Source organism: Petaurus breviceps, unplaced genomic scaffold, assembly GCF_028583685.1.
Source record: "Petaurus breviceps papuanus isolate PSGF00001 unplaced genomic scaffold, PetGlider_PUasm1.0 174, whole genome shotgun sequence".
Classification (NCBI taxonomy): domain Eukaryota; kingdom Metazoa; phylum Chordata; class Mammalia; order Diprotodontia; family Petauridae; genus Petaurus; species Petaurus breviceps.
In genome coordinates this window covers 68,980,218-68,996,099 of record NW_027185761.1, presented here as the reverse complement: position 1 = coordinate 68,996,099, position 15,882 = coordinate 68,980,218, and the positions used below count along the sequence as shown (strand labels likewise).

General features: G+C 45.1%; 1 protein-coding gene across 1 annotated transcript in view; it reads right to left on the bottom strand.

The window, feature by feature from the left end:
- Window positions 1-4,985: 4,985 nt before the first annotated feature.
- The window catches only part of NME8 (NME/NM23 family member 8), a 51,961-nt gene continuing 41,064 nt past the window's right edge, over window positions 4,986-15,882 (bottom strand). Inside the window, exons 12-16 of the mRNA XM_069084378.1 lie at window positions 14,375-14,519; window positions 10,828-10,923; window positions 9,880-10,031; window positions 5,890-6,034; window positions 4,986-5,226 (exon numbers count right to left, since the gene is read on the bottom strand). Of these exons, the coding sequence (XP_068940479.1) occupies window positions 4,986-5,226; window positions 5,890-6,034; window positions 9,880-10,031; window positions 10,828-10,923; window positions 14,375-14,519 (779 nt within the window). The remainder of the gene's footprint in view (window positions 5,227-5,889; window positions 6,035-9,879; window positions 10,032-10,827; window positions 10,924-14,374; window positions 14,520-15,882) is intronic.

The following is a 15,882-nucleotide window of genomic DNA, read 5'->3' as shown; positions in this document are numbered from 1 at the left end:
GAGAGAGAGAGAGAGAGAGAGAGAGAGAGAGAGAGAGATTGATTTCAAGGTCAGTTTGATGAAAGACACCTGGAAGATAAGATCAGGGGTTGGTCTTGGCAGGTCTTCATTATCAGAGACTAGGCAGAGGTATGGACCCTATGGTCTCAAGGCCACATATGGCCCTCTAGGTCCTCAAGTACAGGTCTTTGAATGAATACAAACTTCACAGAATGAAGTTTCTTCATAAAAGGATTCAGTCAAAGTGCTGCACTCCAAGACCTAGAAGGCCACATGTGGCCTTGACGCCAGAGGTTCCCCATCCCTGGACTAGGAGAAAAGAAGATAGAAGATAATGTAGAAGGGTTCTGAAGTATGGAGTAAGGAAGGAAAGAGTTCATAATGGATGGTTTTGACTGTAGGAGAAATAAGGAAGAAGTAGAGGAGGGATAAGAAGCCCTGATCAGAAAGAGGAATTTTAGATTTCCCCATCATGGAGTATGGCACATAGTAGGCACTTAATAAATGTTTATTGACTGCTGGATATATATTGGAGGTGGAACAGTTAGATGGATGAAGGTGAAATACTCTCAAAGAGAAAGGTCATGAGTAAGGTGGGGCTCCCCGGTAGCCTACAGCATCAAAATCTCTAGAAGGGGCTACTACCAAATTAGCAGAAGGTCTAAACCCCAAGGCAATAATCCTTGGAGGTTAAAAAGGTCTTTCTTATCCAAGGAACCAGAGAAGTCGAAGAGCCCGGAGTCTTCCAGACCTGGAGGTGCCTCCTGCAATGTCCATGTTCTAGTCATGCCATCACTGTGTTACTCCAGGCAAGTGACGTCACCTCTCTAAATCTGTTCACTTATCTGAAAAATGGCCACACCCCACTAATGTAAAAATGGTCCCCACCCAGTAGGAGGGGAGTTGTGGCTTGGGAACCATCACAGGCTCTTGGGCAATATCTTGTCATCAGAAGAGAGTAGCAGCTGATGCCACAGAGCCAGAAAACTCGGGCTCACAAGATTACCCGTAGAGAATAGTCAAGAAAGTGCTCCTTCCTCCCTGCCACTTTGCAGAGATGGGCGCCTCGAATGTGGAGCAGCGCGTAAATTGCCAGGCCGCTTGATGAGTTGCCTAATTTTGCGCAACTGTGTTCTCTCCCCTACTTTTCGTTTTTTTTCCTTTACAAATTTGTCATAAAGTATTGCTCATTATAAAGGGGCCAGAAAAGGGATATATGTATATATTTAAATGAAGGCAATAAAAAAAAGATAGCAATAAAAAATTTTAAAAGAAAAAACTGGGTTTGAATCCCAGTTGTGACACTTTCTATTTGTATGACTGTGGATGAGTTGTAGGTTACCAGGTTTATAGCTGGAAAAGACCAAAAGGCCACCAAGTCCAATCCTCTTATTGTAGAGATGAGGAGACTGAGGCCCAGGGAGATTGCCCAAGGTCACACAGGCAGGATATGGTACAGCTGGGATTCCAGTCTGCATGATCTGGCCACAAAGACCACACCTCCTCGACTGTGCCCCCAGCCCAGACCAACAGTAGTTCCACCTCACTGGGCCTCAGTTTCCTCATCATCTAGCTCCAAATCACGGATCCTATCAATGACTCTCCATCATTCCCCAGCAAGTGATAAATGGACACACCCGTGTGTCTAAACTAGGTCAGCATATGCCATCTACTGGGGAGATATTATGAAGCCGTTTTACTTGGGGAGAATATTGAAATGGCTGAATCAGTTCCTCAGTTGGTCAGATAAATGATTCTAGCCAGGCAGAAACAGCAAGCTGATGAATTGAAGCCCTGCTGAATAACAAGAATAATGGTGAAGACAGGGCCCTACTTCTAATATATCAGCTGTGTGACCCTGGGCAAAACGATCCACCTCTTGGTGTCTCAGGCAAATAAGGCATTTGAGATGTAGGATGGCCAACCATCTGCATTGAGAGAGAGAGGTTCCTCATGGGTGACTCCCTACACCAATGGAGTCACAGTCCAGACCAAAAAATTAACAACAGTAACAGCCATGAACATTTCTATAGCCCTGAAAAGCTTGCAAAGCATTTTATGTATAACTTCCCATTGGAGCTTCCCAGTAACACAAAAGTCAGGTACCATAGGCATTATTCATTTCCATGTTAGATTTGAAGCCACTGAGGCTCAGAATAGGTAAGTGATTTGCCAAGGACCCCACACCAAGCATGTGTCAGAGATGCTAAATCCCAAAGATGCTCTGATTTCTGTAAGGGAGTATTGGGAAGGCAGTCAAGGAAGCAATCTTTGGGATGGGTCTCTTTTACTAATTTAGGGTCAGAGTCAAAGATCATCAGTGCTAGAAGTCAACTTTAGAAACATTTACTCTAATCCAATCTCTTCATTTTATAGAGGAGAAAATTAAGGCATAGAAAGGGAAAGGACTTGACCAAGGTCACACAGCTAGCTCCCTAGCAGTTGGCAGATCAAAAAAATGCTGAGAAGCAATATCACCTCAAACATGTATTTACATCTTTCCTGAAGCAAATTGAATGAGAGGATTGAACTTTGGTGACCAATTGCACCAACCCAACTTTGTAAAGATTTCTTAAAGAAGGTTGTGTTTTGTGGGATGATTTTCACTTCAAATTTTGAGATATGGTCATGGAAGACTACAACAGTATTGTTGTGTAGGGCCAGCAGTGAGGAGAGGGCTTCTGCTCTCCCTTGTGTCCCTCTTTGAAGGTCTGTTACTCACCTTCTGCCTCCAGGTGCCTCCCAGACTCTGTCCTGCCCCTCTCTCCTTTTCTCTCCACACTCCAACTCCTGACTTCATCAGCCTGGGTTTAATGCTCACCTCTCCACTGATCACTCCCGCTTTTACGTTTATAATTCCCAGCAATTGTCCCATAAAACTAAGGCAGGAAAAGGTTGGTTTTTTTTCTGAGTTTGAGCAGACCGTTTCATTTTGTTTTGTTTTATTTTTGTTGATGTCACTGTTGCTTTCCCCCAAGAGGCTGTTGTTGCTGCAGGAGGAAGGTAAACCACATACTTCATTTCAGTAACACGTGTGGATGAAATGGAGTGACATCTGCTGGGAGCTCTGGGGAAGAAAAAGGAAGCCATTCACAAAGTTTCCGTGACCGCCTGTCCCTATCACTCCTGCCTGTCTTCATATCTACATCTTTTGGGCCACGTTAAAAGCAAGCTTCCAGTTATCTGCAGCAAGAGACCAGCATGCCTTGGGGAGAGAGAAGTGGGAGAGGGACAAGTATTTATACTACCAGGAGCCAAGCCTGGGCAAAGTGCTTTACAAATATTATCTCGTCTGCTCCTCAGAACAACTCAGAGAGATTAGTGCTGTTGTGATCCCCATTTTACCATCAGAGAAACTGAGGCAGGCAAAGGTTAAATGACTTGCCTAGCATCACACAGCTAGAAAGTGTTTGAGGCTGGATTTGAACTCCAATCTTCCTAACTCTGCAGCTCTAACTTAGCTGCCAAATTCAATTTACTCCTTCCAATTGCCACCCTGCCCAACTTCAGCGGGCAATAACATTGCAATGAATCCCAGAATGTTAGAGCAGGAAGGAACTTCAGGCTTTGCCTAACAGTCGTCCCTACATTTTAAAGATTAGGAATCTGGTGCCCAGATATGGGAAGGGATCTGTCAAGGCAACATAGCAAATTAGGGGGTGGCTAGGGAGCATAGTGAATACAGCACAGGCCATAGAGTCAGGAGGACATGAGTTCAAATCCTGTCTCAGACACTTGACACACCCTACTAGTTGTGTGACCTTGGGCAAGTCACTTAGCCCCAATTACCCTCCAAAAAGCAAAAAAAAGAGACAACAAACAAAAAAAAATAGCAAGTTGGTAATGAAGTGTCAGGAACAAGTCACATCATCATCTTTCCACAGTCCTTCAAGTGCTGAATTGGTAGGAAAACTCATGAAGACCATAGTTACCAGGCACTGGGAAGTGCCCAGGGGATGCTCTTTGAGACTGAAGACCTGGATGGCCTGAGGACTGGGTCTGTGCCTCCCCAACCCAGGGAACTAGAACATTCAGCTCAGATTGGATCTTCTGCAAGTGGCCTTTTCCCTCTGTCTTTCCAACTACAAATACCCTCCTTTTTCATTTGTCTCCCATGTCTTTTGTAGCTCTTCCCCATGAGAATGTGAGTTCTTTGAGGGAAGGGACTATGTTTCAGCTGTTCTGTTTTCCTAGAATTTAGCACAGTAAGTAAGCCCTAAATGTCTCTCTCCTGATTGGCTGCCTTTTCTTCACACTGCCAATGGACATCTGGGCTACAGATGCTGAGTGGGCTGGAATCACCCATGATGAGCAGGCGTGCACACAGGCAGGATAGCATCCCTTCACTTGGGCTACAGAGATAGTGGGAATTTGGGAGGTTTGGACTAAAATCTCTCTCATATTAGGTCCCCTATAAGATAGGGTTCTTTCTGTCATAAAAGGGGAAGATTAGACTTCTTGACTCTAAAAGCCAGAACTAGAAATGATGGGTCAAACTCTAGGGAGACAAATTTCAACTTCCCCAGAGGAAAAGCTCTCTTCAGAAGGGTGAGTTCCCCATCACTGGAATTCTTCAAGCAAAAGTCAGCAGCCTATTTGTCAGGAGAGTTGTTTGGGGGCTTCACGCTTCAGGTTGAGTAGGTTAGAACAGGTGACCACCTTCCCTTCCAGCTCCGAGGTTCTATGGGCAGGATGACCGTGGACCTGCCCAAGATGAAGGTGGTGGGGGAGCAGGGGGAGAGAATTGAAGTAAAAAAGACCTCAGTTCACATCTTGCCTTAGATCCTTAATCACTGTGTGACCTTGGGCATTCCACTCAGCCACTCTGTGCCTCTGTTTTCTCACCTGTAAAATGAGCGGTGGGATTTAATGACTCCTAAGGTCCCTTCCAACTCTCTATCTACAATTCTAAACAGGAGCTTTTGGTCAGTCCTGAAAATCAGACAAACCTAGAGAAGAAAAAAGAGACTTGGGGGATTTCTACCTTACATTTCTTCCTCCACAAAGTCCAAATCTACGTCTCCAAATAACAGCTCAATGGTCTTCAGGGCATGTTCTTTGGTAGATGATACATGTACCGCATTGTCCAAGATGTCCTTCCCAAAGAGGGCCCGGATGGACTCGGGGGCAACCTTTCTTGCTTCTTCTGGGTCTGTTGGGCCAACTAACTTTCTCCAGTCCTGCACTGCATTCTCCTTACTTATTATCATGCCCATGCAGGGACCCCTGCAAGTCAAAAGACCATCAAAGGATCACTGTCAGCTCTTGTCCTAATGGAACCCACATGACACGCCTCCCACAGTCATATATGTCAGGGGTGGGACTTGAACCCAGGCTTTCCTGACTGAGGACAGGTCTCTAGGTGCTGTAATACACCGCCTCTCCTCTGTTCAAATATGTACAATGTTCAAACTTAAAATATAAAGTTTGGACCATTGGCACTGACAAACAGCCAATGAAATCACATCTTATTTACATATTCCAAGTCAGAGATTATTTTGTTCATGATATTTAAAGGCTTTCTCCTTGTACTCCATTCTACTGGGGAACAAGCTCCCTTTAGTTCTCTGAAGTCAACTCCAATGACTCCCTCTCTGTCCTGCCTGTGATGGTCTTCGGGCACAGGTCTTGCCTGGGACTTGATCTTGCTACCTGGCCAATGGACTTCTCACAGTATGCTGAGTAGAGCTGCCTGAGTTTATGCCTCCACACTGTCCTCCTTCTTCCAAACCAGGACCAAATATTATTTTAAAGGCCCCAGTTCTTACTATGAATAGAAACAGAACATGGAAAAATTCCAAAGCTTTTTTGTCAACACAAAGTCTTTTTTCTCGGTCATGGATTTTTCCAATACATCAATTGGTTTTAGAAAAGAAAATAAGTCCTTACTCAGTCATGTGAAACACTAAGTCCTCAAAGAAATCTTGTTCTTCTAAAGCCGTATAGAGCTGCACGACCTTGTCTGCAGTTAACTGGATTTCCTTCATGTGGGACACGAAATAACCGCTTTCTTGAATCTTTCTTATGATACCACCTGGGTGGGAAAAGAGACATCTGTTTGGTTTTCTAACTGCTTTTATTTTCCTATAATTATTCAGATGGGCTTGAACTTGAGAGGAGGTGAGGAGTGTGATTCTTGACTTTACAAACTTTACAAAGTTTAAAATGCTATAAGCCTCTGATTGCATGACCCTTTGAGCTGCATCTTCAACCCCAGCCTCCCTCCAGAGCTCAGCCCTGAATGTCTCCCTGCCTACAAGATGGCGCGAGAGAGCAGGTGTGCCCAGAGTGAAGACTTGTTTCCCTGTTACAAGAGAGTAAAATGAACAAGGAACATCTCTGCACAGTCGCCCTTATCAGTGGGATGTCTTATTCCCAGATTAGATGAAATACAGAGGAGAGAAAGATGTGAAGGCTGGAACGAGAGGGAAGAAGACTTGGGCAAGGACAGTTAGGATAACATTCAAGACCCCCGAATTTGAAGATTAAAAAGTTATAGATGACTGAATATTGAAGGACCTCAGCAGTCATCTTGTCTCCCCCACAAATGGATAAGAATTGTCCCTTTGACATACATTATACCTCGTGGTACAGTGCGGATCCAGCTGGTAACTAATGCTATCCAGTTAGAGGCAGCCCACTACCTCCTAGAGCAACCCATTCCATTCGGATACCTTCGCTTATTAGGGCGCTTTTTCTCGGGTAGCTTTCTGCTGCTGGTTCTCCATCTTGGGCCAAATGACCACAGAATCGTGATTCCAGAACCACTGACCTTTCCTTTTCCACACAACAGCTCTTCACGTGGATTTGAAGTGGAAGGACCCCAAAACCAAATCCTATCTCTGCCACCTACTATCTGTGTGACCTTGGCCAGGTCAATGCCTCTCTGAGTCTCACATTTCCTCTCCTATAGAATGAGGGGGTTGGACTAGACGGTCTCTGAGGTCCCTACCCACTTTAAAATCTGTGATTCCATAAAGCACACAAACTCCATAAAATGCATGTTGTTCTCTCCTAATTCCTGTTACATCACAAGGACTGTTACCATGATAGCTGGATGCCTTTGAACATCCTGGGGCTTATCAATGTCCTTCCTAAAAGAAAGTGCCTGGAGCTGGGAGCACACTCACTGGACCCCAGGACTCAGAGGACAAAAGCCTGGGTATCTGTGCAGTCTCCACCACTCACACTCTGCAACACCAGTGCAAGTCTTGGAGACGTGAAGCCTGAACCACGCGGGTGTCAGAGTGGCCCCCGCTGAAGGGGCCTGAGAGGTGACATCAGGAGGGAATGGTGAGACTCTGACCCACGGGGGTTCAGGAGAGGCTGGAATCACACAGCCCAACCTCCTGGATGGAGAAGAGAGGAGATTTCCTGAGCAGTATCAAGTTGCTGGAGAAGTCCAGGAGGAGGCCTTTGAGAAACATACAGAGACAGAGATAGGGGAAGACTATATTAGAAACAGAGAGAGACAGACAGAAACAGAGAAAGATGGTGGGGGAGAAGGGAGAGGGAGGAGGGTCCCCTCCTCACACATTGTCCCAAGGACTTCACCCTGCCCCCTATCTTTAGGGGACCAGAACAAAGGAAAGACTCCCACTCACCCTAAAATAACCTGACTCCAACAAGACCTGCCCAGAAGTGGCTCTGATCACACATCCTCAACAAGATGCTCAGAGCAGTGACTGGAGGTGAGGTCCCTTATCCCTTCAAGGAGGTGTTAATGGGTATGGCCATTCAGTCAGTTTCCAGAGCAAAGGTGTTCTCTCTGTCTCTGTGTCTCTCTATCCTGTGTCTGTCTCTGTCTCTCTGTCTCTCTGCCTCTCTCTCTGTCTGTGTCTCTCTGTCTCTCTCTCTCTCTCTCTCTCTCTCTCTCTCTGTCTCTATGTCTCTCTTTCTCTCTTTGTCTCTCTCTATGTCTCTCTGTCTCTCTCTGTGTCTCTCACTGTCTCTGTCTCTCTGTCTCTGTCTTTCTGTGTCTCTCTGTTTCTCTCTGTCTCTGTGTCTCTCTGTCTCTCTTTCTCTGTCTCTGTCTCTCTATCTGTCTGTGTCTCTCTGTCTCTGTCTCTCTCTGTGTCTCTCTATGTCTCTCTCTGTCTTTCTCTGTGTCTGTTTCTGTCTCTGTCTCTGTCTCTCTCTGTCTCTCTCTCTTTCTCTGTCTCTCTCTGTCTCTCTGTGTCTCTCTGTCTCTCTCTTTGTCTCTCTCTCTCTGTCTCTCTCTGTCTCTCTCTCTCTGTCTTTCTGTGTCTCTCTGTTTCTCTCTGTCTCTCTATGTCTCCCTGTCTCTCTCTCTTTGTCTCTCTCTTTCTCTCTCTATGTCTCTCTCTGTCTCTCTTTGTCTCTCTTTCTCTCTCTATGTTTCTCTCTGTCTCTCTGTGTCTCTCTGTCTCTCTGTGTGTCTCTCTGTCTTTGTGTGTATCTCTATGTCTCTCTTTCTCTCTCTATGTCTCTCTCTGTCTCTGTGTCTCTCTGTGTCTCTGTCTCTCTTTGTCTCTCTCTCTTTCTCTCTGTCTCTCTCTCTGTGTCTCTCTGTCTCTCTGTATCTCTTTGTCTCTCTGTCTCTCTCTCTGTGTCTCTCTGTCTCTCTTTGTCTCTCTCTCTCTGTGTCTCTCTCTGTTTCTGTCTCTCTCTACAACTTTACTGAAGAAAAATTAATCAATTACTGGCAGAGCTTTTACTTGATTCATTGACAATACGGATCATTTATTCACTGCTCCATTAAGCAGTATATTAGAAGGCAGACTAACTAATCTCTCTAAGCCTTCTAACAAAATTCAAATGAAAATTAAATGCAATAAGTTCAAGACCCTATTTTGGAATACAAGAGGGGTTTGGCTTCCAACTTCCATTCTCTGTAGAACAAGAACAGGTCATTCCATTATGGATATGCCTAAAATACATTAAGTTTTCTGTTCTGCTGATACTATAAATTCAGTACCAGTTCTCTGAGCACATCAGTTATGACCATAAGGGATATCATGAAACCTCACATCTCTGCCAATGGAAGGCTTAAACAAGGTGGCTGCTGCTAGAGGACTGTGGCTGGAAGCCCCAAAGCCCCTCTCTCCACGTGGTGACTCCCCTACTCTCCCATGTGGTGACTCCCCCATTCTCCCATGTGGTGACTCCCCTACTCTGCATGTGGTGACTCCCCCATTCTCCCATGAGGTGACTCCCCCATTCTCCCATGAGGTGACTTCCCTACTCTCCATGTGGTGACTCCCTGGCCCTGAGCACCATTTCAGAAGGGGCTTCAGCAAGGCTCCCTTCACTCCCTTCTCAACCCACTCCCTAGACTTCTCTGCCTGCTCATGCAGCAGCCTTGCTCACACTGTCCCCCTACAAGCCCTACTTCCTGGTTCCCCCTTATGCATTGTCCTCCTCCATTAGAATAGAAGCTTCATGAAAGCAGGGACTGTCTTGTATTTATATCTCTAATATTTATCGTAATGCTGGACACATACCAAGTGCTTGATAAATGCCCTAGCTAACTATCAGACACGGTCTAGACTACTCCCTCTCATTTCAGAGTTGAGAGAACTGAGGCCTAGGGAGATTCACCAACAGTCAAACAGCTGGCACACCTAAGAGGTGGGTCTTGAACTCAGGTGGGATCCCCATCCACCCCTTATCCTCAGCCCAATAATTTCCATCTAAACACAGAAAACTTCGACCTCCCCTGGGTGTGTGTGTGTGGGGGGACTTCATAGCTTCTGTCCCTTGGGGGACATACATCAAAAGCATTTCTTAAAATGAAGTGTTGTTAGAACATGAAGCAATTTAAGGAGGGCGGGGCAGGGCCTTCATCTAATGAGGCCCACATCAGTAAAAGAGGATCAGAAACTCCAGTGAGCTTGACCCGTGGATGGAAACGCTCACCTCTCAGGTCTTGGAAGGCGTGAGGCTTGATCAGGGCCACCGTGTGCTCATAAGGGAAGCAGAAGCGAATTTCTTCTGTTGAGGCCTCTGGAGAATCCTTTCCATGCAGCTGGTTATACTGACAATTTTCTGGGCCAAGAATTTCCCGCAAACTGTTAAAAAGGAGAAAAGTCTTACAAGTCCAACTCTGTGAAGTCCCTTTAAGCACTGAGACCCTGACACTCTCTTTATAACCAGGCCTTGGGGCCAAAAACCTTCACTTTGGGTAAAATGAGCAGTGGAGTAAAGGAGATGAAATCAAAGAGGGACAACATCATGCCCTTGGGTTCAAAAACATCAGCTTCCCCAGTGGGGCCAGAGAGCCATTCATCTGAGAACCAACTGGGAGTGGATCTGGGTGGAGAGGGGGTCAGGCTACCTAGATCCGGCCCTGCTTAGCATGATCATTCCAGGATGATCATTGTCCAAAGGACAAATACTTCTCAAGGTCCTTTCTGTCGGCGTAGCTCAGGGCCAGGAATGAGAGACACAAAATGGGCCTCAGACACACTCCGCCACCTTGAGATGATTTCACATCTCTGGAGATGACATATTGCCAATTCTAAACATCGCTGGTATGGCTTGTTTTTATATCTCCTTCATTTCCGAGGTGAGAACCAATCCTCATAAAAGAATAATAAAGAATACGGAAATAGGGAGAAAATAAAAACAGGTCCGCAGAGCTGATCAATTCATCAACCAACGTCTAGCAGTCTATGCTACCTTCCCGACCCATCATCCCCCATCTCTGCAAAGACGAGAAGGACCAGTGGTGTTTTCCTCTGTCTTCTTTGAAGCCAAAGTGGAGCATTTCAATTACCCAGAATTCCATTCCCATTGTTATTGTTCCCCTTGGTGCTGTCCCCACCAATAGTCTAGAAAAGGGTGGAGATCTCTGCAGGGAAGTACCTGGTAGGGTTTTCAGCAGCAGCCGTTGGGCCCAGTATATATCTCCAGTAATGAGCAGCATTTACTCGTTCTAGACAAAGTGCCAGAACTGGAGCACTGCAAAAGAAAATGGAGGCGGGGACAGAGGGGAAGAGTTATATACTGAAAAGAAAATCCAACTCATAAAACTCATGTGCTAACCAACTGTACACGTGGGCTTCAGCATGGGAATGAAGGAAAGGAGGAAGAGGCAGGAGGGATACAGAGAGAAACAGAGACACAGAGAGAGACAGAGACACAGAGAGAGACAGAGACACAGAGATCACGTACCTGAAAGCCAAGAAGAATGGAGGCATCTGCCTCTGACACAGACCATCTGTGTGACCCTGGACAAGCCACTTCACTTCCCAATGACTGAAGCAACCCCGGGACCCTCAATTTCAGAGACAGTGCTGAACCCCAAGCCAAGACCCCATCACTATGCTTATTCATTCATTTATTCAATAAACATTGATCTTGTGCAAAGTACCAATGAGGCAATGGATGGGGGAGAGATAAAGATAGCCAAAACTCAGACTTCAAGGAACTTTGAACCCCTCTACATGTAGAAGCAATCCCATTCCATCCATCTGCTTCAGTAGATTCTCTCTCTCTCTGTTTCTCTCTCTTTCCCTCTCTCTCTCCTCTCTCTCTGTCTCTCCTCTCTCCCTCCTCTCTCTCTGTCTCTCTTTGTCTCTCTCTCTCTCTTCCCTACTCTCTCAATTATCTCCAGGAGCTCCCTATTTACCAACAGCTTTCCTGACACTATAGAAACCAAACAAAGGACCAGCTTCAGGAAGAAGGAAGGGAAGCCAGGAAGATGATTGCCTTAGTTCTCACAAGCAATGATCATGACCTAACTAGGAGTTTCTTTCCACCTGGATTCATAGGATCACATACAGATGTGATGGTAAAGATTGCAAATGTGGACTGCACTGTTGTCCTGCACCATGAAGCACAAGGGTTCATTGTGTTTGAATCACTCTGTGAGAAATGTTTGAGGAAAATAACTAGACTGAAGATAATGACTTGAATAGGAAGCCGAAAAGCCTGCTTTCATATATTTAGTGCAGCAAAAGTCTGAAGTTCACACCAGACCAAATAGCGATCCTGAAATCTAACAGAGACCTACAATGAGTGACTTCTTCCCCCAGAACTGCACCAAAAATCAGCAAGATTGTTACCCACATGCTGACAGGAGGTGACAGACATGAGGATCAGAGACAAGCATTTTAGGACATGACCAGCAGAGATTCATTTGCTTGTCTTTGATTATTATGAGGGTTGGGGGGTTTTGCTTTCTCCCTCTTTTTTTTTTTAGAAAGCAATCAAAGTTAAGCAACTTGCTCAAGGTTACATGGCCAGTTATTTCTGGGTGTGGTGCTAAGTATCTGAGCCCGGTTTGATCCCCAGGTCATCTCGACACTGGGGCCGGTGCTCTTACTCACTGAGCCACCTGGCCACCCCTGTCTTTTTTTTTAATTAGGGAGGTGCTAAGAGAAAGAGATTCTCAATAGTGAAGACAAAAAACTAAGTCATTCTAACATTTTTTATGCTCAGAAGGAAATTCTGAAGGAAGCATGCACAAGAAAGTTTTAGAAGTAATGTGTAAAAATTGTTTTATATCTATACATATATATACACACAGACAGATACCCATGCACACATAGATACATACATACATAGTTTACACAAACAGTGTGAAAGGGAAGTTCATGTCAATGCAGAATCTTCTTTTTGTGTTCTGCCCTGTGTGCGTGTGTGAAAAACACTCTTTTCTTGGCATTTAATTTCAGAATTTTAAGAATATATATTACCCCCAAAATGCCCACAGAGGCTCCTTTGCAGGCTTTGTCCAGTTGGGTTCCATTGAAGATGGAATTTCCCAAAGACATCGCTGTGTCCACTGAGCCATGGGCAGCTTACTATCTCCTCCCACCCTGTGGCATCTTGTCCTCTTTGGGTCACTTTTATGTTAAAAACAGGGTTTTGCGCTGCTTCCTTCTTCCTTGAGATCAGCATTCTGTCCCAGTTTGTAACTTTGCCTGCATCTGAAGCTAGAGACAACTCCTCACTTAGACGTCTCTGGACAAGGTAGAGAAGCCATCAGTGTATGGAAGAAATCCTGAGCTCTACGACTTAGCAGGGTCACTATGGCAGCCTGGAAGAACACCTTCATGCAATCACACGACTGCATAAACTTTTCATCCCAATAGAACTGACCCTACACGCTACTCAGAAGTCCTTCCCCCTGCCCCCCCACCCGCTTTTGACCGTTCTAACAGTCTTTTCTGTTTAAATAAGGATGGAGATAGAATCTATATTAAACTGAACTCTCAGAGGACCACAGTCCCTCCCCCAGTTCAAATTGGCACCTTCTTGGAACCTTAGTTTGGTGCATTGCCCAGAATGTGGAGAGGCTCTGTGATCTGCCCAGGGTTACGCAGGCAGGGGCCCAGAGGTAGGGTTTGAGATCAGTTCTTTACAAAGGTAAAATACCCTTTATTTTTAAAAATATAGCTAACAAATTTTGATCATAGGCCAATATTTCTAAATTTTTCTGAATATAATACCTGAGTTTCATTGCATTCTTCTGTGTAATTTGCAGTTCAATGGTATTGAATTAACTATCAATCATTATATCAGACATTTGTATTCCTCTTTACAACTTAGAAAGCATTTTATATTCATTATCTCCCACGATCCCAGATAAATCTTATTAGATAAGTACTAAAGACATTATTATTCCCATTTTAGAGATAAGAAAATGGAGGCTCAAAAAGGTTACATGACTCATCTATGGTCACACAACCCAGAAGTGTCAGAGACAGGATTCTAATCCAGTTCTTACCCTTCTCCCCCTCCAGGGCCTTACCTCCCGCAGTATGTCACTTCTTAGAAAGGGCCACCCTATGTCTTGCAGTTAAGAAATAGCATGCTAAACTCACCATATTCAGAGGGTTGCAGGCTCCAAATGTGGTTGTTCCCCAGGATTTGGGAGCAAGACTAGAAAGCATGACCCTTTGAAACTGAAGCTAGCACAAATCAGCATAAATGAATGCAATTCCCAATGTGAATTTCAGGTCAGAGAAAAGGAAGGTTCGATCTTATCCCTGACACTTATTAGTTGTCTGGCTTCATAGACATAGGACTTTATCGATCATGGTGTCCAGTCCCTTTATGGCACAGATGGAGAATCTGTTAAAGCCCAGAGAGGTTAGGTGGCTCTCTCAGGGCACACAGCTGCTAAGCAGCTGAGTCAGGTCTTCCTGACTTCAAATACAGCCACACTGCTGCTCAGGTTTAACCTCCCTTAATCTCAGTTTTCTCATTTGTCAAATGGAAACAATAGTGCTTGCAATAAACTCATCCCTCCCTCTCAGGGTTATTTATATAAACGCATTGTTGTAACTCTCTGGAGAAATCAAAAGACAACCAGGGTCTTGTGGATTAGACAAAGCACTTCCCGGAGACCTTTCCCACCCTGGAATGACATTTCTCAGGGATGCCAATGACTCCCTCAAAGCACCTGCTCATGTGTTCTATCAGAGCTGGGAAATAGTCTCGATATTTGTAGTGATCGTAGAACGTTTTGGCTTCCTCCTCCGTCAAGGACAAGTCTTTCTTCATTTTTATGACAAAGCCTTCCTTCTGAAGGAGCTCTAGGACGTCCTCTTAAGAAGAGAAAGAAAATTGTCAGCTCTCTGCGGCCAACTGCTCAGGGGCTCAGGGGTGGGCAGCCCCACAGTGGGAGGCCCAGTTCTCACAGACTAAAAGGCACCAGTTGGCCAAACAAGTCTTACTGGTGTTCCCTAGGGGCACCCAGTAAACTGGACGTCTTTGGTTAGGGAAAGCTCCTCTGACCTCAAGCCACAGGACCCTTCGGAGGGTCCTCCACTAACACCTAGCACCTTTCAGTTCAATCCAACAAGCATTCTTTGACTGTCTGTCATGGGGCGGGCACTGTGCTACAGAGGCAAAGACAAAACCAAAATCAGTCCTGCCCTCAAGGAGCTTGTATTTCTTGTCTTAACTCACTTTTAAATTTCTTCAATTTTTCAGTGTTTTTTTCTCTCCCTCCCAGTCTATTCCCCACAGAATGATTTTTTACAAAACACAAAACCCTCTCAATAAATACACAGAAAAAGCTTCCATGCTACGCTAAATGTGCCCAGATAATGTGACTGGTGGTATGGACTAAGTGCTAGAGTTCTGCCCGTCCACGCCCTACCTCCTGCTTTCTGCAAGCTTCAGAGACAGAGTAGCTATCATGTAATTGAACAGCTAACTAATTAATTAACCAGCTAGAGGGGTGCAGTAATGTGTATATACATACATTCCCCACCAGGTGGCGCTAGCCAACAACACATTTGAATGGATTTTGCTAATGTTGCAATATCCTTCACTGTTCCCAGATGGCAGTCTGACAACCCGCGAGGAATCCACTTTGCGTGGTCTGTTCACGTACAGAGGGATGCCAGAGAATATACCCAGAAATGACCAAAAATCAGATGAGCTTTCATTTCCACTCTCAAGCTCCTGAACTCTTCTGAGCCACAACTGACTGGCCTCAAGGAGAGAAGGAAGAAGTATAAACAGCGTGTATCAAGAAAGGAATCTTGGAAGAGGCGGCGTTTCATCTGAGATTTCCAGAGCTAGAAGTGAGGATGCAAAGTCTTGCACGCATAGCCGAGCGTCTGTATGCGAAGACAAAACGGTGAGAGGTGCCATGCGTGGGGGACAGCAAATAGTCCACCCTGAAGGGAATTGAGAGAATGGAAAGGAAAAGACTATGAAATCAGTCTGGAAAAACAGGTTGGAATCAAATAACTTTAAGAGGCTTATAATGAAGATAGAAGGGCACCTAACAGAATTGCATATGACCCAAAGCCATTCCCCAATTAATAAGGGCTCGAGGGATATGAACAAAGTAAGCAAAGAAGTGGTGAAAAGTATTAACAACTTTATGAGAAAATGCCCTGAGAGAAATTCAGAGTCTAACAACTCTGAGATTTCATTTCACGCCTAGAAAACTGG